The following is a 21,297-nucleotide window of genomic DNA, read 5'->3' as shown; positions in this document are numbered from 1 at the left end:
CTTTCAATTAAATTTTGTCAAACTTATTATCAATTTCTCTCTACCAGTGGTCAACATAAATATATTACAAATCAAGGCAGAGTAGAAAATATAAGCAAAATAATTGATATACATATAAAATTTACTTTCAATTACATTTCATCAAACTTGATCAATTTTTTCTTCTTCATTTTAATGTGAATAACGGCATTATCAATGTCTCTCTACAAGTGGTCAAAATAAAAATATTACAAATAAAAGCAGAGTAGAAAATATAAGAAAATAATTGATATACATATAAAATTTACTTTCAATTACATTTCATCAAACTTGATCAATTTTTTCTTCTTCATTTTAATGTGAATAACGGCATTATCAATGTCTCTCTACAAGTGGTCAAAATAAAAATATTACAAATAAAAGCAGAGTAGAAAATATAGACTAAATATTTGGCATACATATAAAATTTACTTTCAATTAAATTTCGTCAAACTTCATCAATTTTTTCTTCCTTTTTTTAATGTGAGTAACGGTATTATCAATGTCTCTCTACCAGTGGTCAAGATAAATAAATTACAAATCAAAAGTATAATATAATATCTAATTCAAATACTGAATTCACGTTTTTTTCCCAATGATAAAAATAAATACAATACAAATAAAAAAAGGTGAATTAAAAATATGAACATATTATCTAATTACTTATACGATCACATCTCTATCTCAATAATCAAAATAGATACATTATAACAATTTCATGCAAGCTCCAAGTATAGAAATCCTGTTCAAATTCATAATTATAATTATTAAATTTACTGCCAAACTAAATATATAACAATAATTTTACGTGACACTAAATGTATAGAAATCATGATCAAAATTAAATAAAATAAATATTATTAATTAAATTCATATATATAGTATTATTTATTAAAACAATACTCACCAATAAATAATTCTTTCCAATAAAAAAAATTCATCTTATCTTAAACATATATATACACTTTTAATATATGGTTATTAATCTTGGTAACAAATGAAGATTTTATGCTTTGAATGTAGTCTTTAGCCAAATATTTATTCACCTCTCAACTCCAAACCAATTTTTTTTATATATATAATTAGTATATAAATAGTACAAGCATAAACATAACAACATTTTTCTTTAACGTATACAAAGGTGTGTACTATTTCTTGATATTATTTTTTTCCAATTCTTCTATTCTCTTTCTCTCTCTCTCTACTTGTCCTTCATTTTCTCTTGTTTCTCTCTCCTTTTTTTTTTTTTAACAGTGGACTGACTTTGGCTCTCCGGCATTGACTGGTTCTTAAACAAATTCACTCCGGTAACTGGACTCAGCTAAAGATCGGTAAGTTTAGTTTATAAATATAATAATTTTGTTCTAAATTTTATTTTTATTTTTTGCTTTTTTTTTGTGTTTTAATTGGTTTGTTTTAATTTTTTTGTATAACAACAATCCATAAAAGTAGGTGTGATCATTTTTCAACTCAGAACTATTTTTTTGTAGATTTTGGGTGAAGTTTATGGGGAATTGAGTTTCCTCAAATTCAGTGTGATTTCTAAATTTGTTGTTATTCTAATTCACTTGTTTTTTTCCTCTGTCATTTCTGGGGAATGTTGAATTTTTAGTAGTCATTTCAATCTTTTTCTTCCAATTCTAAGGAAGAAAAATCTGTTAATTAATGATGAACTCCATTATATAGAGACAAGGGAAAGGCAGTAATCTTGATGGAGATTAAGATGAGCTTTTGAAGAATTGATGGAAAGTCTGTTTTCTGTGAGATTTTGCTAATTGGTAAACAACATTTGTGTTTTTTTTTTTGTTTATGAATTTGGTTTGTGGATATGATAATGATAAGTACACACAGTAAAAAGATAGAAATGAGAAAGAAACTGAAAAGTGAATTAATCTTACCTTTTTTTGAGATTGAGTTTCTATAATGAGCAACATTTTTTATTTTTCTGTTATCTGATTGATGATTCATTTGGGTTTATAATAAAATGTCAATGAACTGGAAATAGTAATTGTTGATTTTGTCATTGGTGTATGTATAGGTAGAAAAGTCATTCCTTTTAGACTGCAGAAAACAAAATTCAGAGACTTGAATTAGTAAAGTGCATAAAACTCACCACCTAAGGATGTGGCAGCAGATAGAGCTGTTCCTTCCGTAACTAGAGATCTCTGTTTCAAGCCTGGGTACGGGAAAACATGAATAAGTCGGGTTTTAATGTTGGGTACCACATACACTGGATTAGAAACCAAAAGGAAGTGTATAAAACTGGAGTACTAAGAAACTGTATGTTCAAATTGACGAATCGTTGCAAGTTTATATTCATATAGTGATTTGTTTCAATAATTTTTTTTAATTTTTGAAATATATATTATTTGGAATTTGATAATACTTGTTAATTGGTTCAGTTATTGTGGCATGTTGACTGAGGTTATATTTTGGATCTGCCTCTTTATGTTTCTGATATTTTCTCAAATTTCCTGTCATTAAATGCATGATGAAATCTTTATGCTTTCTTATCAAAGAACTGTTATTTTTCATGAGTTTAAACCTTCTACTTAGGAGCAGTTATGGATTTAATTTTTTTTTCATTTGTATGTTTTACAGTGAAGTGCTATCTGGGAGTTGAAACATAGTCAGTCTTGAACAGTTAAAGGCGAAGACACAAGGGATGAATTAATACAGCCGAGAAGAATAGACTTACAATTGAAGGATGAATCCGGGGAGAGTATTTTCAACTCCCCAAGAGAATGGAGGTGTCCAAAATGGGGATCCTCGGATTCCTTTTAGTCCTCAAAAGCCTGTTTTGCCATTACCAGATCTTGTTCAAGCTGAAGTGCAACGGAATCAGATTGAGATGACAGGATGGCCAGACCTGCTCGGGATGTATGGTGACTTTTTACTAATGCCAGCTTCTGAAACTGGAGTAGTTCAGAATCCTGTCACGTCTGTGAGTTGGGATAAAGGGTCTACTGGTCACTGGTCTGATGTAGCAGTCTGTAACAGAAGCTCCGATTTTGATATCAATAGTTGCGAAAATGTACCAGATCACAGTAAGCCTGCTTGCACAAGGGTGAATTCTTTAGAAGAACTTATTGGTATGAAGAACCAGTCAAATATGCTTTCCACCCATGGAAGATCAAACAACAGCATACATCTCAGTGATATACCAATCCTTCGGAACTCATATGCTCGAGTTGACAGCAGATATGAGCAGCCGCGACTCAAAGCTGCAGGTCAAACATTGCTCAATGAGAGTCAAGTGTTTATAAGTCCAAACCAGACGTTTGATTGTTACAACCGGCACCTACCACTTGGTGAGTTTACTCTTATGTTAGTATTGCAAGAACAAAACCATTTATGAGGTCTTTCAAACTTATGTTTGCAGAAAAAGAAAATACATGAAAGGCAGGAACACTTTCAGATATTGCATTGTAATGCCTAGGAACAGTACAACGAAAAGAAAAAAAGGATGCTATTTTTTTCACTAACAAGATTTATGCATGTCAATGTACTCAAACCCTAATTTACAATCTCTGTGAGCACAACAGAGATTGTGCTAGGAAGTCCATACAACTACGGAGTACAATACATTAGCATAACATTTTATTTTATTTTGATAGATACGATATATTAGCATAACTTTCTTCTTCAACAAATTGCATTACAAGTTACATATATGTATTAGAGATTCTAACTGTTGTATCAAGTTACTCCTAATAATAAAAGTTAGTTAGATATGCATTTTGAACGCAAGTTAGTGACGTAAAAGCTTAGAAATTATCCCATTTGATAGATATATATCATGATATTTCAATCTGAATCACAAGTTTGTCTAATTTATTTTCCTTACAGATGGTATGCGAAGCCCTTATCAGGTCAATAGATCCTTGCTTTCACCACTGGCATCAGATGCTGGTACAAGTCCAAGCACAAATAGTTTCTTCACATTTGCACCAGTAACACCAGAACATAACCACTTCAATGACAACCAGCATTTTGAGAGACAAAATGTCCCGATACAAGAAAGGTCTAGCCTTGAGAAAGATGGGCAGGAGAATGTTCTCGGGTCTATGAAATCTAAAGATGACCACTCTGATAAACTGTTACAGAGAGTCACAGATTCAGTGGTTGTCAATTCACCATTGACTGAAAAGGTTGATAATGGCAATGTAGGTAATGTGGACATTGACCTAAACAAGACACCAGCATCGAAAACTCCCAAAAGGCGAAAACACCGGCCGAAGGTAGTAATAGAAGGGGAAACCAAAAGAACTCCGAAGCGTGCTGCTCCAGGAGATGGTACTCCAAATGAGAATCCATCAGGAAAAAGGAAGTATGTCCGCAGAGACGGCCTCAAAGCTTCAACAACTGAACAAACCGAAGTTAATGAGTCCGCTGCCCAAAGAAATAGCACTCCAAATGAGAACCCATCAGGAAAAAGGAAGTATGTCCGCAGAAAGGGCCCCAATGCTTCAACAACTCAACAAACCGAAGTTGTTGACAAGGACAAAGTTCCTGATGCTGGAGAGACAGAAAAAACATGTCGGAAAATGCTAGATTTTGACTTGGAAGACATAACAAAAGATGAAAGCCTGCCAAGTACCAATATCCACCACCTAGAAAAACATCAACAAAAGAAAGAAACTTTCGATTTGAACTTGAATTCCCAAGACATGGAGTTGTCATTGGCTATCATGGAGGCGTCTGCAATATCAGCTGGGCATAACCAGAGGAAAGGAGAAATTGCAGAGAAACTGCTAATGGAAAAGCCAAAAGATCCACTTCCATCAGCAAATCAAGTTACAAGAAATAATCAGGCACTGAATGCTCTTGCAAGAAGTCTAAGTATGCGAACTGTCACTAGATATCCAAACAGCATTCAGCTGTATGAACCAAGACAGCTAGCACTGGGTAGGATGCCTCTACTTCTGAGAGACACAGCATCCACAGACAACGACGGAAGAGGATCCAAGAGGGATCAGTGCCCCAGTTCCCCATTTCAACCAAGAACTTTCAGCCAGATGGGATCTGTGTGCTCGGAAATGTTGGGGAATGACAACAGCAGAAGAAACTGCAGCACTTCATCTGGTATTCCTTCCTCTACTGCAGCTGCAATTCATGACTCAACAAAGTTCCCATCAAGCAGCTTGAGCATAAACAGATATAACAGAGCCAGTGAGGAGGGTAGTAGGCATTGTGCTAGTCCCATGGTTGTTAAACATAATTTGCAAAAGCAACCAAACCCATCTCAGATGCATTCTTATGCACAGCCAATACCACAGCACATATCCCAACAGACGGCTGAAATCCATGGATCCCAAGTACAGGCCACCATCAGAAATTGGAATCATCAGTATCAACTCCAAAGTCTTGCCATGGTGGTACAAAACATTGAGAGAAGAAATTCTCACAACAAGATGCCAGCACAGCAGAACATGGGGAAGACATCACCCAATGAACTATACAATTATGGGGAGCTACTTCCAAGAGAGAACAAGAATTCACGAGCTGACCAACATCACCTGACAAAAGCTAGAGGTATCATTTTGCAACTATGGCATCACTCTGGCTTTTATTGTTTTTTTTTCAGCAATGTAGCATCAGTCTTAGGCGAAGTATGAAGAATCATGATGGGGCGATTTGTCCATGGAATATCTTTCCCTTTTTATAAAAAAATAATCAGAACATTGTTTGGTTATACATTGGGCTGATTTTTTTTTCAAGAAAAATCTGAAGATGAATTTTCCTTTTTTGTTCAAAATTTTAAAAACTGTTGAAGAAAAATCTTTTCTACTAAAAATATTTCATCTTGTTTTCAAGTTAAATGCATGACAAAACACTTCAATTTCCAAATACAATTTTCAACTTAATTTCAAATTCTATTTATTTTTTCAAATATCACATCTTTCTTATGTCCAAATGCTTACTAAGATTCCAATCACTAAAAACTTTCTGTCAAACAGGCTTACAAGAAACACACAGACATGCAGTGTCAGTCGACACAGGCTTACAAGGAACACACAGACATGCAGTATCAGTTGATGTAATCACACAGCAATTGGAACGCCTTGTTATCAGTAATAGCAAGAAAAATGCTGCTCAAGTGGAGCAAAAGGCCCTTGTTCCTTACAAGGGCAGTGGCACAATTATCCCTTGTGAGGGATTTGATCCTATCAAAAGACGTAAAGCACGGCCCAGAGTGGACCTTGACCCAGAGACCAACAGACTATGGAACGTCTTAATGGGGAAGGAAGAAAGTGCAGAGACAATGGACAAGGACAACGAAAAATGGTGGGAAGATGAAAGGAAAGTTGTCCGTGGACGGGTAGACTCTTTTGTCGCACGAATGCGCCTTGTTCAAGGTAACAAACAACCATTCATTTCCACTACCACACATCTGTCTTATATTATTAGAATTGTTCTTATCGTGATATTATCAGCTCCAAATAGACAAATAATTTGAAAAGCTTTGCAGGTGATAGGAGGTTCTCGCCTTGGAAGGGATCAGTAGTCGACTCAGTAATAGGAGTATTCCTCACACAGAATGTTTCAGATCATCTCTCAAGGTAATTGATGGTCAGCTACCATCAGAAGAACATAGTCAATCTAATTAAAAATAGAAGTTGATAATTCAATAACATACCTTTTCTTGCAGCTCTGCTTTCATGTGCCTTGCAGCCAAGTTCCCCTTGCCAACACGCACCAAGAATACCCTCTCCCAAGATGGGTGTAACATAGTAGTGGAGGAACCAGAAGTCGAAATAATAGATCCAGATGGGACTACCATATATCATAAAGCTAGACTACAGCACAGAATGGAAAACCACACTCATACATCTAGAGCTTATTTAGTAAGTGAGCATGACAAGAGAGTTGACGAGGAAGTCATTTCATTACAAAACTCTCCTGACTCTCTCATTCTTCAAGCCAATGAAGAACTCAGGTCAAGCTCCGGATCCGACTTAGAAAGTGAAGACCGACCAAGTTCACCCAACTTGAACAAAGACAGAACTCAAGCAAGCCATTCTCCACCAACAAAGTGGGCTGCTGCATTCCAGGAATATCAGAGTCACTTTATGAGGAATAGGCTTTCAGAAAAGTTGCCCGTCTGTGGGAATCAGAAGATAGAAACTGTAGCAGATATCGGGCATAATGAAAATCTTGATGCAGAGACATATTTACATGGCTATCCAATCAATCCGCATGTTCAGGTCCAAGAGATACCAATAAGATCTGCCAGTAATTCCTGGTTGAACATGACACCAGAATTTGGAAAACATGAATCAGCATGCCATGAGAAAGAAATCGACATGAGCAAAAGCATGAAACAAATAGCAGGAAGTTCAGGTCCTTTAATAGCTCAGCAAACCACACTTCCCTTTATTCATGCACCAAGGATGGGAGAGATGGGAGGTGTGAAAATGCAACCTCACAAGGTAGATAATCAACATTCTGTAAGGTCCCATCAAAATGAGATGGCAATGGCCTCACAACTAGAAAGCGCTTGCATCCGACAATCAGTAAACCATTCAGAAGCCGTTGCTAAAGGACAAGAAGGTAATCCTGATATCCCAAAATCTTGTAGTCCTTACCTCGTAGTACATACAAGAAACTCTTGCAATATAACCAAATTCCATGCAGAAGGTCAAGCTTATCCTTCAAGCAAGCAACCCAGTATAACAGGCACCAGCATCTCAAAGACAAGAAAAAGAAGAGTTGAGGAAGGAGATAAGAAAGCTTTTGATTGGGATAGCTTGAGAAAGGAAGTCCAATCAAAGAGTGGGAAAAAAGAAAGAAGCAAGGATGCAATGGACTCACTGAACTACGAAGCAGTCAGAAGTGCACCAGTTAAAGAAATTTCTGATGCTATTAAGGAACGAGGGATGAACAACATGCTGGCAGAGCGAATTAAGGTACCAGCACTAAACATGTATTCATTAGTTACAAGGAGAAAGAGAAACTTCACAAGTAAATTCTCATAAAAAACATAATTGCTTATTGTGCAGGACTTCCTTGATAGACTGGTAAGGGATCATGGAAGTATGGACCTAGAATGGTTGAGAGATGTGGCCCCAGACAAAGTGAAGTAAGTTCCTTGCAATAATACACTAAAGTTTTCTACCTTCGTGAGTTTATCTTCCCCTAAAAAAATTCCTGTCTGCAGAGAGTATCTTTTGAGTATTCGTGGACTGGGTCTGAAAAGTGTAGAATGTGTGCGGCTATTAACACTTCATAACCTTGCTTTTCCAGTAAGTTCCACTTGCCAACAATGTGCAATGATCTACTAACTTGATCTAGAACTCAAAGTTGAATTTGTCAGGTTGACACAAATGTTGGACGAATAGCTGTGCGATTAGGATGGGTTCCTCTCCAACCACTTCCTGAGTCGCTGCAGTTGCATCTTCTTGAACTGTAAGTTATTAAAGCAAAACTTCAAAACTGTACTTTGTCTACTATATGGGTTATCATTCATGCTTCAATACAGGTATCCAATTCTGGAGTCAATTCAGAAGTATCTCTGGCCACGACTCTGCAAGCTCGATCAGAGAACACTGTACTTTCTCAAGACCTCATAATAATTTTCATTGGTTACACATGTAATTAATAAGCTAAAAGGCGCTCTAACATACCCATGGATGTATCACTAATAGGGTTATGTTTGTTGACAGGTATGAGTTGCACTACCACATGATTACCTTTGGAAAGGTAACTTTAATTGAGCTTTTCAAGTTGAATTTTTGTGGAAGTTGTTCTCCCTCATCAGAAAGAATGATAATTATGGCTGACTTCCAATGTTGACACAGGTTTTCTGCACCAAAAGTAAACCTAACTGTAATGCATGCCCACTGAGAGCTGAGTGCAGACACTTTGCTAGTGCTTACGCAAGGTTAGTAATCCGTATCTCCTATCTTCAAATTGCTAGTGAAGCGCAGAACATAAGGTTACCTTAAGATTTTCTTCATTCCTCTTTTTAGCAACTTCAAACTAAAAGAGTTAGCATCACCTACAAAATTGGGGACGAAAAACATGGTTTGAAGTTTAAAAATTTAACTCTAAGAACAGAAACCATACTTTTCTAATACAAATTATAATAATGATGATACCGATGTCAGTCAAACAGTCATTATTAAGTTCAAATCACAAAATAATTTCAAAAATTGGCTAGTAGAGCTCGAAAACTGTTCCTCAGATGTCGCTTGCATTAGAGATGTAAAATCTGGCAATGTTTTACTTCTTTTATTACTTAGTTAATTTCTAGGAAAATTGACCAAATTTAAAAATTTACCTGCAGTGCAAGACTTGCTCTTCCTGGCCCAGAGGAGAAGAGTATAGTGAGTTCAGCAGTTCCGATCCCTAGCGAGGGAAATGCAGCTGCCGCGTTCAAGCCCATGCTATTACCCCCAGCAGCTGAAGTAAGAATGGGGTACCCATATGCTCCAGTTGAAGCTGGTGACCTACCTTCTTTCCTAGAAAGGTCAATGCCAATACCTCAAGAGATGACCAACTTATTAAATAGAGAAGCAACACTCGTTACCAACAACTGTGAACCTATTATTGAGGAACCAAAAACCCCAGAACCATTGCCAGAACTATTAGAAAGCGATATTGAAGATGGGTTTTTTGAAGATCCTGATGAAATTCCATTGATTGAACTCAACATGAAAGAGTTCACGACCAATTTGGAGACTATTTTACAAGAGCATAATAAAGAAGGCGACGTATCCAAAGCTCTGGTGGCCTTGAATCCAGATGCAGCTTCAATTCCTACTCCCAAGCTGAAAAATGTCGGCCGCCTACGGACAGAGCATCAAGTGTAAGTTCCTAATCTCTTATTTGATGTTTACCTGTGTAAATATGTGAACAAGATAAGTGAACTTTTAAGTATGCCATAAAAAGGAGTTGGTAGAATATAACATTATTGTAGCAGGAGTTGATGTGAATATGAAATTGTACATAATTAAGAAGACAATCAGCAAAGAATGTGCAAAGCAGATATCTACACAAATTTGCACTGCGCTGAAAAGAGAGAATTAGATGTAAAAGCTGCAGTACCAATTTGTATTGCACATGCACAACACCTCTCAACACCGTCAATTATTGAGTATTGAGTTGTCTCATTTTTTACTCAAAACTAATGATCAATACTCTAATATTGCAGCTATGAACTCCCAGATTCCCATGAATTGCTGGAAAAGGTCAGTTGTCTATCTTCTGTTGCTCAATTATTTGGCTCTTCATCAAAAAAAAATTAAATTTGGCTAGAACTAAGCTTTATTATGACCCAATAATCTTCCAATACAGTTGGATAAAAGAGAACCCGATGATCCAAGTCCGTACCTTCTGGCAATATGGACACCAGGTATGCAACTGAATTTTCTTTGAACAGTATCATCTTCTCTGGGATATCAACTAATGCAACACATATAACAGTTAGTGAATGGAGAAAACTTGTGTCCCTGATTCTCACCATAGTGCTAATCTGAAGCGAAACCATGCATTAGCAACATTTAGCTTTTGAAACCGAAATTTGCCCTAAATAGTACGGGAGGACACACTGACCAGTTTTTATCTTTTTTTCCTCCCTTTTCATCACTGACTACATATAACAATACAATGGTTGATTAGAACTCTAGTCCGCAGTAGATTATGTTGTTTTAACTTCTGTGCCTACTGCAACCAGGTGAGACTGTAAATTCAATTCAACCTCCTGAAACAAAGTGTGATCACAGTGGATCAGGAAACCTGTGCAATGAGACGACATGCTATTCGTGCAATGGCATAAGAGAGGCAAACTCACAAACCGTAAGAGGCACACTACTGGTGAGTGGCCCAGGCATTTGTTGTCCTTTAAAGTCACTACTTGTAGAAGAACTATAAGCTAGCATTGCCTTTTTTCCTGAAACGCCTAGCTTATTGCAGATACCATGCCGTACAGCAATGAGAGGGAGCTTCCCACTCAACGGAACATACTTCCAGGTTAATGAGGTAAATTCCAAACCTTGTCATCTGATCACAATTTTCAAGAGTCTACGTTGATGCTTCAAAACTTACAAGCGCAACTGTGTGTAATGAAACTTGGAAATGGATGTTATTGATTGCAATTATTCTGATCGTTGAATAAGATGTGATCTTATACTGTGCAGGTATTCTCGGATCATAAATCCAGTCTTGATCCAATTCATGTTCCGAGAAAATTGCTATGGTCCCTGTCAAGAAGGACCGTGTACTTTGGGACCTCTGTCTCAACAATTTTTAAAGGTACAAACAAATGCTCAGGAAAAACATTGTGGTTTGATCTATGACTTGAGAATTGAGTCTAAGTTACTGACTACATAAACATTGATGTTAATCAGGCTTGTCAACAGAACAAATTCAGTACTGCTTCTGGAGAGGTAAGTCCAACTTTTCTTCCTTCTCATATTTAAAAAGATACAGAAAAGGGATCTGAGTTAAATATGTCCCACTACTAAAGTGTTCAAGTAAAAGATGTGATTGAGTTACCTAATTCCTAGAGTCAGATTATGTTAAACTGTCCTTGAAAATGTCATTTTACAGGATTTGTCTGTGTAAGGGGATTTGATCGAGAGATGAGAGCCCCACGACCTCTCATTGCTAGACTGCACTTCCCTGCTAGTAAGATGGTCAAAAATAGAAGTGATGACAAAAAAAAGGAGGGAACAGCTGCAGAGAAGGTTGCTGGTTACAACTCACCAAAATCTGTCCATACAAAGTAGAGAAACACAAAGAGGAGTAGGATAAGAATTTGATGACTAACATAGTGATGACATTCAATAACCTCACCGGAGATGCAAATTTACAGCAGCAGAATTGAAGTCACCCTTGGCGAAAAAGGGTGTAGTGTACAATAAGCATCTCTTATTCTTTGATTTATGCTCACAAACTGAGCCATCATTATTCAAGATTTACCAAATAGAAAACAAGGATAGATGTAGGAAAATTGAGATGTAACATTCATAGTTTGAATGTGAAAACAGTTGATGCCATTGTAGTGGAAAATCCTTTTTATTCATTCCCTGAAATGACTATTGCTTTGATTTACATGTTGACATGCTCATTTTTATGTGGAACAAGTGGTTAACTGAAGATGCATACTATTGAACCTTCACCTAATAACTTAATATAGATATCCTTCAGTCTAAACAAAGGATACAAAACTAAGAAAAATTAAGATAGGAAAAAGGATCACCTATCAGCAATAGGCTCTGCAAATTATTGCGAACTCTTCTCAAACTTCAGATAGCCACTTGAAGACCCAAAACGTCTCCATGTTACCATGAAACTAAAAGAAAGGGTGAAATGCAAAAGGATAGTTTATTAGCAAAGTTTATGCAAGGTAGTGAAAATTACAACAACAAACCAAGTGTAATTCCACAAGTAGGGTGTGAGGAGGATAGAATGTCTGCAAACTTTACCCCTACCTTGAGAAGGTAGAGAGGTTATTTTCAATAGACCCTTGGATGAACGAACGATTAAAAAGAGGCAATGGTAAAAAGCGAAAACAACAGCAAGAAAATAAGATAATGAGAATAAATAATAACATGTAGAATAACAATCTAACGATAAGGAAAAAACAAGAATAATACTAATACTCTGAGAATGGAAAATAAATATGCGCCTTCTACCTTAATCTTCGATCTCTACCCCCTCGTATCAAGGGTCATGTCCTCCGTGAAAATTGATAGGCCAGAATGAAAGACAAGTTAAACCTACAAATAAGGGAGTACTTCTCTCTCTTCCTTCGGGGAAAACAACATAGCAGTAAATGACACATACAAATTATACGAAATGCAATCAAACATCATCTAGAAAATTTTTCTCTGAAAAGCCATTGAACTTTTGAGAGTAAGTTAGCAACAATGCACAGCTCTCCCTGCAACCGTTTGAACTTTTCAACTTCTGGAACTGATACACCATTCACCAAGTCAGAAAAATATGGTTTCATAACCTGAGCTTTCCTTAACCAGCTGACCTTACCTCGTAACCTTAGCCTCCCTTTCTTTATAGTTTTCTAGTTCGACCAATGACTTCATAACATCAACCTAAATACCATTTTCATTTTTTGGCACTTAGAAGCATAAAGTCCTTAATACAAACAATTATTATTGACTTATCAGTATGCTAAAGAGGGTAATCGATCCCATTTTTAAGGAAAACAAACGTTCCCCAAGCTCTGAATTTTCTCGTCTCCACATTAGTCAAAAGGTCTAAACTTAGCTAGCTCTCTGATAAGGTCCTTTTTGCAACTCAAAGTGGGATTTAGTGAATCATTTTCACCCTATTACCAACAGTTTTCCACTCTAACTTAGTTCAGTTGAGACAGAATTTCCAATTATACATTTCTTTTTCTCTTTTCAAAAAACACCTATGTGCTGGTAAATGAAAACTACCTCCGGATCAGAGTAAACAACACTGTCGAATCAGGCCACCCTTTGCCTACACAGCCACCAGCTAAGGGGAGATCTGTTGTATGCTGCTCACGAAAACATCTTACCTATACTATAGTCAAGTCATTCGCCTATCTTTCTAATTTCTAATCTCCTTTCCTTCTATTCATCAAATTTTCGGCCAAAAAAGGAGAAACGAGAACCTTAGATACGCTCACTTTGCATTTTTGCTTACGATCTCGAAATTTGGACTATTTTCAAAATATTCAAGTTAACAATCAAAGTAATCATACAGTCAATCATAGATTTAATTTGAAGATTGTTCTAAATTGAGCGTAAAAAATCAAATATAAGATTTAAGTTTGACAGTTACAGATCGATTCAATAATCAGGAACAGTTACCTGAATAATTCTGATCGGAAAATGTGGCGCCTCCGATCGGTGAGTTCAGACTGCTCGTCGGAAAACTGAAGGTGAAGCGATTCTCGCGTGTGAAGAGTTTTTTTTTTTTTTTTTACTCTTTAGGTTTGAAAAGTTTATTGTTTTGCCGCATTTATTTGATTACATTCCCGCCTTTTATTTTTTCGCTCCAAAATTCTTTTTTGCTCTTTTTCTTTTCCATCGAAAAATGCGTTTGACTAATTCTCTATTAAATTAAATAAAACAAACAATACTTTATGGTAAAGTCCCAAACTTTCTTTAAATTAGTAATTATTCATAATTTTTCTCAAAAAATCTTTTAAATAAATAGAAAATAATATTAGCAAACACTTTTGATTTCTATATATATTGTAGTTCTTGTGACATTCATCAAATATATTTAATCTTCGAATATGGATTAGTAATATAAATTTAACATAATACATGAATAATTGACAATTATGGTAAATTTGTAACTATTCACAAGTAAAGAAATCAAAGTGCATGTTCCAATTAATTGAAGGTCAAATATATTTAGTCATATGAATTAAAACTAAAATTTATTAATAACAGAAGGATCAAAAGTGCAACCTATTAAATTATGTTGGGACGACGCCTTAGAGGAACTAATCAGTATATGCAAAAATGTTTTTCGGAGAAAAAATTGTCCACTTTATTAATCATCATTAGAATCCATTTTCTGCATAAAAGAAAATCCATCATAAATAATAAGCTGAACATTATCCATTTACTTTGACAAATTGATTTATTTTACTCAATCATCTAATACTATATTCAAACTAGATTATCAAACTGCAGTTTTTCTTCTGTGAAGCTCCACTTTGACCTCAAACCTCATTCCAAGTCACCACTGATGAGAGGTAGTAGTAAAATAGTAATGAAATAGTCGAGGTGTGCATAAGTTGACCTCGACACCCCTGTTAATATTTATTTGCTAGAAGTACTTTAGAAGTTTCTGTATAGAATACAACAAATCATCCTAGTCCATATGTCAACCAAAGAAAAATGTATCAAAACGCGAGGATCTCACACTAGTTGAAATGCCACTGCATGAGCAATGGCAGGAGGGGGTAAGAGGCACTTTAGGTTTCCCCGCGACTCATGTTCCAAAACTCAACTTCATACTCAAGAACGCGCATAACTGTTGCCTCAGCTTTTGAGATGATATCTTCTGGTGACTTCTCAAGACGACGATTAGCTATGTTTTGAAGAGTATGGCAGTACTGACCAAAACCATCATTGCCCCATCTTTGACAAGTCTCTTTTAGTTCTTCTGGGGTTTTAGAACCATCTGATAAACAATGGGCATAACTTTCTTGATAGACAGCTTCAATTGCCCAAAAGGCTGTAACAGCAACTGTATAATCTACTTCAGGACTCATTAGGCTTTCCAAAAATCTGGTAGCAAAAGATGCACAGTCAATGAAACAGAATATCTCAGTGGTAAATTAGATTAGCACTTTGAGTATGTTCGGTACGAAGGAAAATGTTATCTTAAGGGTGTGGAGGGAGGGGTGTGGGGTGGTCGGGATGGGGTGAGATGAGTTGTGTTGGGGGTGGGGAGGACAGAATCAATGTGGAGTGTTACTTGTGGAACGGAAATCATTCATAGTAACTGTGACAAAAGCATACAGATTATAGTAGCGGGACAAGAACCACTAAAACAAGACTGCTGATTACGAAAAAATGTGTATGACCTTGTAAGCATATAGTGCATTTTATACCTGCAATATTCCAGGTTAGTCTTTTGAGGAACAGTACTGGACAACGAAACACTCCACTTAGATGCTTCTCTCTTGAACCATGATACCTCATCGTTCAGCGCAGCCATACCACCTAAAATGACCTCTATGTCTGAATCGTCATCCGACTCCTTCCATGCTTTCAACAGTAAACTTGCTACGAAAGGAACAAAGGCTCTAACAAATATATAATCTTGTCCCTGCATCCAACATCTAATCATTAACTGATAGAAAACTTCATGAGCTTGCAAGAAGAAAACTGAACAAAACACGGCACATATTTTAGTTGCAGAAACAAAACGGAGAAAATAAGTGTTACACTCGTGAATATGGTTACAACTCAATACATAAATCAGAACCCACTCAAGCTCCGATTAGTTTGCTGAATATGTTGCTGCAGTTTCAAGCACTAAAGCTGAATATGTGGCAGCAGACATCGGTGCCTAGGAATGTATGCGGTTGCGAGGAGATATGCATGATAAGTTGATTATCTGATGCAAATTAATACAATACTAAAGTGTGATCAATTTTTTCAGGCCGCAAACGATAATCTTTTGAAGTTAGTTGTCATTACATTCAATCGAGCTGAACAATCAAATAAAGATACTTAGAACGGCTCTAAACTTGAATGTTTTAGAACAGTACATGGAGTTATTGATAGTAAACAGAAACTTTCTTCCCTTGAGGAGAATTAGATGGTCTTCCTGAACAAGCCTTTTATTTGGTAGGTAATATTGATGAAGCTAACATGAAGGCTATGAACTTAGAAATGGAGAGCAATTTGAAGAAATGACCTTAAAATTGTTTGGGATTCAGGTGGAACAAATCATTTTATCTACTAGTGCCTAGTGGTCAAATTGGCATATTACCAAACCACACCCCATTGCCACAACTTTAGATATATGGATTTTGAGAATACGCCTTAAAGACCACATTCTGGGTTTGCTAGAATAAACAATAATGGGATCATTGTTTTAGTAAATGACACCATAGAAGGGTAGTAGCATTGATCCACAAGAAGCTCGGCAAACTCGCTAGACTTTAGGACATCTGTTCTTATTCTATCTTATACATACAATTTGCATCCAATCTCCACAAGTATAAAGCAAGTCTTTTCCTCCATCATCCCAGAAAAGAACACTTCTTTTTTCTAAACTTTCTTTACACTATAGTAAAATTATTGGTTGTGCAAGGGGTTAAATTTGTGAATATACTCCCCGTCCTTGAATGTCATGCTCTAAACCCCAAACACTACACCAAAAAAGATCTTTAACTGCAATAACTTAATTGCCGCTAAATCTATTTTTTAGAGGCAATTAACACTTTTATAAATGTCCCTAAAGCCTATAGTGACACTAGATCAAATGACAATTAACTAATGTCAGTAAGAACTTTAATACTCGTTATTAATGTGCATATTTATTGGCGCTAAGAATTGTTTTTGTTGTAGTGAAACCATGTCTGGATCCAAACATGAGGGGGCATGACAATGATCCTAAATTGGATCGGGACGAGAACTCTCTTTCAGCTAGCTTTTAGAGTGTGAATTAGTTCTAACACAGAATTTGATATAGTTCTTCCTGAATCACTTGACTAGCATAAACTTCATGTTTACTAACACTAACATTTAACAAGTAAGAGAAGAAACATAAGAATTTGGGGAAAAATTAAATTACCAGCCATCTTTTGAAAGCAGAGAGGTCAACGGAGCCATCACGAATGCTAAGAGTAAATGGGTGTCTGGTGGCGGAAGTGTAGAGTTCATTGTGTTGATTTAGCCATTTTTGGATCATCAACATTTTTTTGTTACATCCTTCCATTTTCTTTTCAACTTCTTTTTCCTTTGCTGTGGAGCGGAGACTATTTGTTTTTTCTTTGGGAACACTGTGCAGAGAAACGGATATGAGGACGGGTTCGGGGCAGGTAATACTTGCCCCGCCTAAAAATTGAAGTGTTTTTCGAGTTGCTAATATGGTAAGCATCACTCATTTTTAACTTTGAGATTGTGAGTTCGAATCATCAAATCAAATCAAATGAGCTAAGGATACAGTTCTTGCTAGCTAGTATGGTAAGCACCACTTGATCTCACCAAACATTGTGTATTATGTCATGTAAAAAAAATTAAAATAGTGTGTTTTAAGTGTTAAATTATCAACTGAGATCAAATTAAAAAAAAACATGTTTATAGTGTTAACTACTAATAACATCACATCCCTATTCTTTTTTCAAATTACAAAAATTCCTTAAATTTGATAAAATCTAGATGCATCCCAAAACATTTTGATACATCGCGTCTCAATTTCAAATATATCGCTTAACATCCTAATACATTAGGTCTCAGTTTCGAATACATCACTCAACTTTTTGAAAATAAAGTGATATATTTGAAAATAAAAGATAAATTTTTTTGTAAATTTTAAAAATATGATAAAATAAGTTGTATATTTAGGTAATATTTCCAAAAAGTTTGAAATGTAAAATTGAAAATAATTTCTCTTTTCAGAACTTACAACACTATCTTGTGAGATAAAAAAGTAAAATTGAATACACACTACTCTTTTCAAATTTCATTCATGAAATTTTAATACAAAGTTTTGTTGATAACATGAATCTTATAATAATTGATTTGTAACTGAACACAAGTTCCACAATCGATTAAAAGGGATAAGCAACAAGCATAATCAACACTAATTAACACAACACACTACTATATATATATATACTCACGCTAGCTATACATGTACATTGATATACATTATTTTCTACATGGTATATACAAGGAAATAAGTCGATAACATACTATATAAGTAACAATAACCATATTAAACATTGAACTATAGTACGTACTACGATACGATACAAAAACTTTAAGTTCCTTCAAGGTTCATATTCCAAAAACGAACAATATTCTCAAGAAATTCAAGGATTAATACTTCAGTCATCGATACTTCTTCGTCCAACGCCTCTTCTAGCGTTCGATTAGCTATGTTTTCAAGTGATTGACAATATTGTTTGAAATTCTCATTGCCCCATATTTTACAACCATCTTTCATTTCGTTTGGAGTATTATTTCCTTCTTCTAAACAATGTTCAAAACCATTGTGATAAACTGATTCCACTGCCCATAAAATGGTTATTGCTTCTGTATACTTCACGTCTGGGCTTGTTAAACATTCGAAAAACCTGTATTATAAAATTAATTACATGAAAATCATATAGTTAAATGAAAAAATATATGATAAAATTAACCACTTCAAGAAGTGGATGTAACATAATTAACCTTTAGAAGTAGTCATGAATATTAACCTTTAGAAGTAGTCATGAATACCATTTGTTATGCCATTTAGTTATTTAATGATTGTAATAACATATGGTAATTTTTGTCTAGTTAAAACAATTAGGACAATAATATAATGTTTAGCCAAATAAATATCCACTAAATATTCAAGGGTGAACAAGGTTATTGTTGGATATTAACTAAAGGTTACCATAAATTCCAAAGTTTAGATTCTCCCCTAAGTATTACTATATGGTTGTAATTAGTTAAAGTAACGGTGGAATAATTGGGATCATCTCTTCCCTAACCAAATCAAAAGTTTCGAGTTTGAGACTCTGAGAATGAAACAAATCTTAATTGATTCTCCCCTAGGTATTACTTATTGTAGTATAATCGATTAAAGTAACAACATGGATTGTGATGAAATGATTGAGATCTCTTCCATGATCAAATCAGAAGTAGTTTAAAATTTTGAGACTCGAGAATGAAACAAATCCTATTAGGATTGGCACTGAAATAAACCCTGCAATACTCGAACTCAAATCACCAAAGAATCCAAATTTAATCAATTTCAATACGAATATCGAAGATTCAGATAGAAAAAAGTAAGTAGTTACCTAAAGTAATCAAGGAGTGGCTTGTCATCAACAACAACACTTGTCAAGGAAATGTGCCACTTGGGAGCTTCTTGTTTTAACCAAGAAATCTCATCATTCAAATAGGCCAAAAAAGCCAAAATAACCTCAACATCAGAGCTATTTATTGATGACTCTTTCCAAGCTTTAAGCAAAACACTAGCTGCAAATGGTACCAAAGCTGTTTTCACAAACACATATTCCCTTTCCTGCACTTCATAATTATTTATTTAGAGATTAAAAAAATAAGGAAAAAAAAAAAAAAAAAAATTTTAAAAATTACATAATATTACCAGCCATTTCTTGTAACAAGAGAAATCAATAGAACCATCATGGATAGAATAAATAAAAGGATGTCTAGTAGCTGAACTATACTCCAACTTATGTTTTCTTAGCCATTTTTCTATTTGTGTTAATTGTTTTCCCTTATAATTACCTCCTTCATTATTATTTTTCTCCTCCATATCTAATTTGATTAATTAATTCCTAATATGGTACAATTTTTTTTTTGCTCTATAGTTGCATATTGTTCTTGTACTATAATTTACCCATTTTTATATACTCCATTTTGGGTGCTTTTAGTATATAATTATTATATTAGAATTAGAAGTGTCGAGCAATAAAATAGACACGTGTTGAGGAAATTAGTGTTTCCACCGTTTTGAGAAGCCTCCAGCTTCTACTAGACATGATGATGATTTTTATTTTTTTTGTTTTTCTATGAGTTAGCATTTCGTATTGAGGTTTGATTAAAATTATTATTTATATATTTTCATTAAAAATAATTATTTTTTGGTGAAAATTATTTTTAATCACACCAAACACACGTTGAAATATTATTACTGTTTCAAAAAATAGATTTTTATTTTTGTTCCCCAGTTTCAATCTATCCAGAAAAGATAATTAATTATTTTCATGTTTTATTCTTAGCATTAGTCACCTATTCTTCAAATTATTTTTAAAATTTAATACTAACCATCAATTACTCCCTATGTTCCTAATTACTTGTCAACTTTTGAATTGACACACCTATTAAAAAAATAATTAATGACATAGTGAGTTTACTATTTTACCCCTATTAATTATGAAGTGGATGAAAAGCTCTACATTTTTCAAAATAATTAGTCTTTTAATTGAGGGTATAATAGATAAAAAAAAATGTCCTTTCTTAATTTGTCAAAATGGACAAGTAATTAGGAACAGAGAGAGTAATAGAGATAGTGTGATAAAATGATTATGTAAGTTATTTTTTAATGATTATATCAAGTTAAATATAATAAGTAAAAATAAACGGAGAAAATAGTTGATCTACACATACAACTTACTTTCACGTTTCAAGGTTTTCCTTTTTGTGAAGCCCTTCATCGAATCATGTGCATGACGAAAACTTTAGTACATCAAATTATTCCTTGTAATTTCTTTACTCTAATAATCGCTCTTAAATAATTCGTATCGCAAAATTTATCATCTCTATTAAATTGAAGACTTTAACACTTGTGATACTTAGGCTTTCAAGCTTCCTAACATGATTTGTATGAAGCATAAGAATATAAGCAAGCTCCTATTTAGGCTTGCTCGATTATCACAAGTTGAACTTCTACCAATTGTGTTTAAAATAGTTTGACTTTTACTTTTTATCTTTAAATAAGTTAATCTTTAATTATCGCCTTCGACAACTAAACTTATGTCTAATAACATATAAATTCTTTTAAGTTGAAGTCACTTGGAATATAAGTGGAGAGATATTATAATAAGAATATATATATATATATATATATATA

The 21,297-nt window shown here is 34.7% G+C and overlaps 2 protein-coding genes and 1 long non-coding RNA gene across 5 annotated transcripts; 1 reads left to right on the top strand and 2 right to left on the bottom strand.

Moving 5' to 3' along the window:
• Positions 1-616: 616 nt before the first annotated feature.
• LOC102605473 (uncharacterized) lies at positions 617-2,803 on the bottom strand. Its single transcript, XR_368348.2, has 3 exons — positions 2,717-2,803; positions 2,132-2,194; positions 617-760 (listed from the first exon to the last, which is right to left on the bottom strand). It is a non-coding gene; the product is annotated as an uncharacterized lncRNA (long non-coding RNA).
• Positions 1,193-12,056, top strand: LOC102605689 (protein ROS1). 3 transcript variants are annotated; one of them, XM_015314853.1, is made up of 22 exons: positions 1,194-1,349; positions 1,705-1,796; positions 2,620-3,329; positions 3,868-5,553; positions 5,979-6,377; positions 6,491-6,581; positions 6,671-7,572; positions 7,657-7,928; positions 8,022-8,101; positions 8,180-8,264; positions 8,336-8,427; positions 8,501-8,569; positions 8,685-8,721; positions 8,820-8,902; positions 9,308-9,829; positions 10,175-10,211; positions 10,318-10,375; positions 10,697-10,836; positions 10,936-11,001; positions 11,160-11,274; positions 11,370-11,408; positions 11,572-12,056. In XM_015314853.1, exons 3-22 carry the CDS (start codon positions 2,726-2,728, stop codon positions 11,748-11,750), a joined length of 5,556 nt encoding a protein of 1,851 aa, XP_015170339.1. In that variant the 5' UTR covers positions 1,194-1,349; positions 1,705-1,796; positions 2,620-2,725; the 3' UTR covers positions 11,751-12,056. The 3 variants fall into 3 exon arrangements, with proteins under 3 accessions (XP_015170340.1, XP_015170339.1, XP_006360485.1); XM_015314854.1 differs by lacking the exon at positions 1,705-1,796 and having other exon boundaries at positions 1,193-1,349; positions 7,660-7,928; XM_006360423.2 differs by lacking the exon at positions 1,705-1,796.
• Positions 12,057-14,723: 2,667 nt separating this feature from the next.
• Positions 14,724-17,586, bottom strand: LOC102592180 (probable bifunctional TENA-E protein). The gene is made up of 3 exons (XM_006360458.1): positions 17,281-17,586; positions 15,587-15,804; positions 14,724-15,260 (listed from the first exon to the last, which is right to left on the bottom strand). The coding sequence occupies exons 1-3, from the start codon at positions 17,584-17,586 to the stop codon at positions 14,945-14,947; spliced, it is 840 nt and encodes a 279-aa protein (XP_006360520.1). The 3' UTR covers positions 14,724-14,944.
• Positions 17,587-21,297: the final 3,711 nt, after the last annotated feature.

Source organism: Solanum tuberosum, unplaced genomic scaffold (genome assembly GCF_000226075.1).
Source record: "Solanum tuberosum cultivar DM 1-3 516 R44 unplaced genomic scaffold, SolTub_3.0 scf00324, whole genome shotgun sequence".
Taxonomy (NCBI): Eukaryota; Viridiplantae; Streptophyta; class Magnoliopsida; order Solanales; family Solanaceae; genus Solanum; species Solanum tuberosum.
Note: the sequence above shows the minus strand (reverse complement) of the source record. Positions and strands in the feature narration are given on the sequence as shown.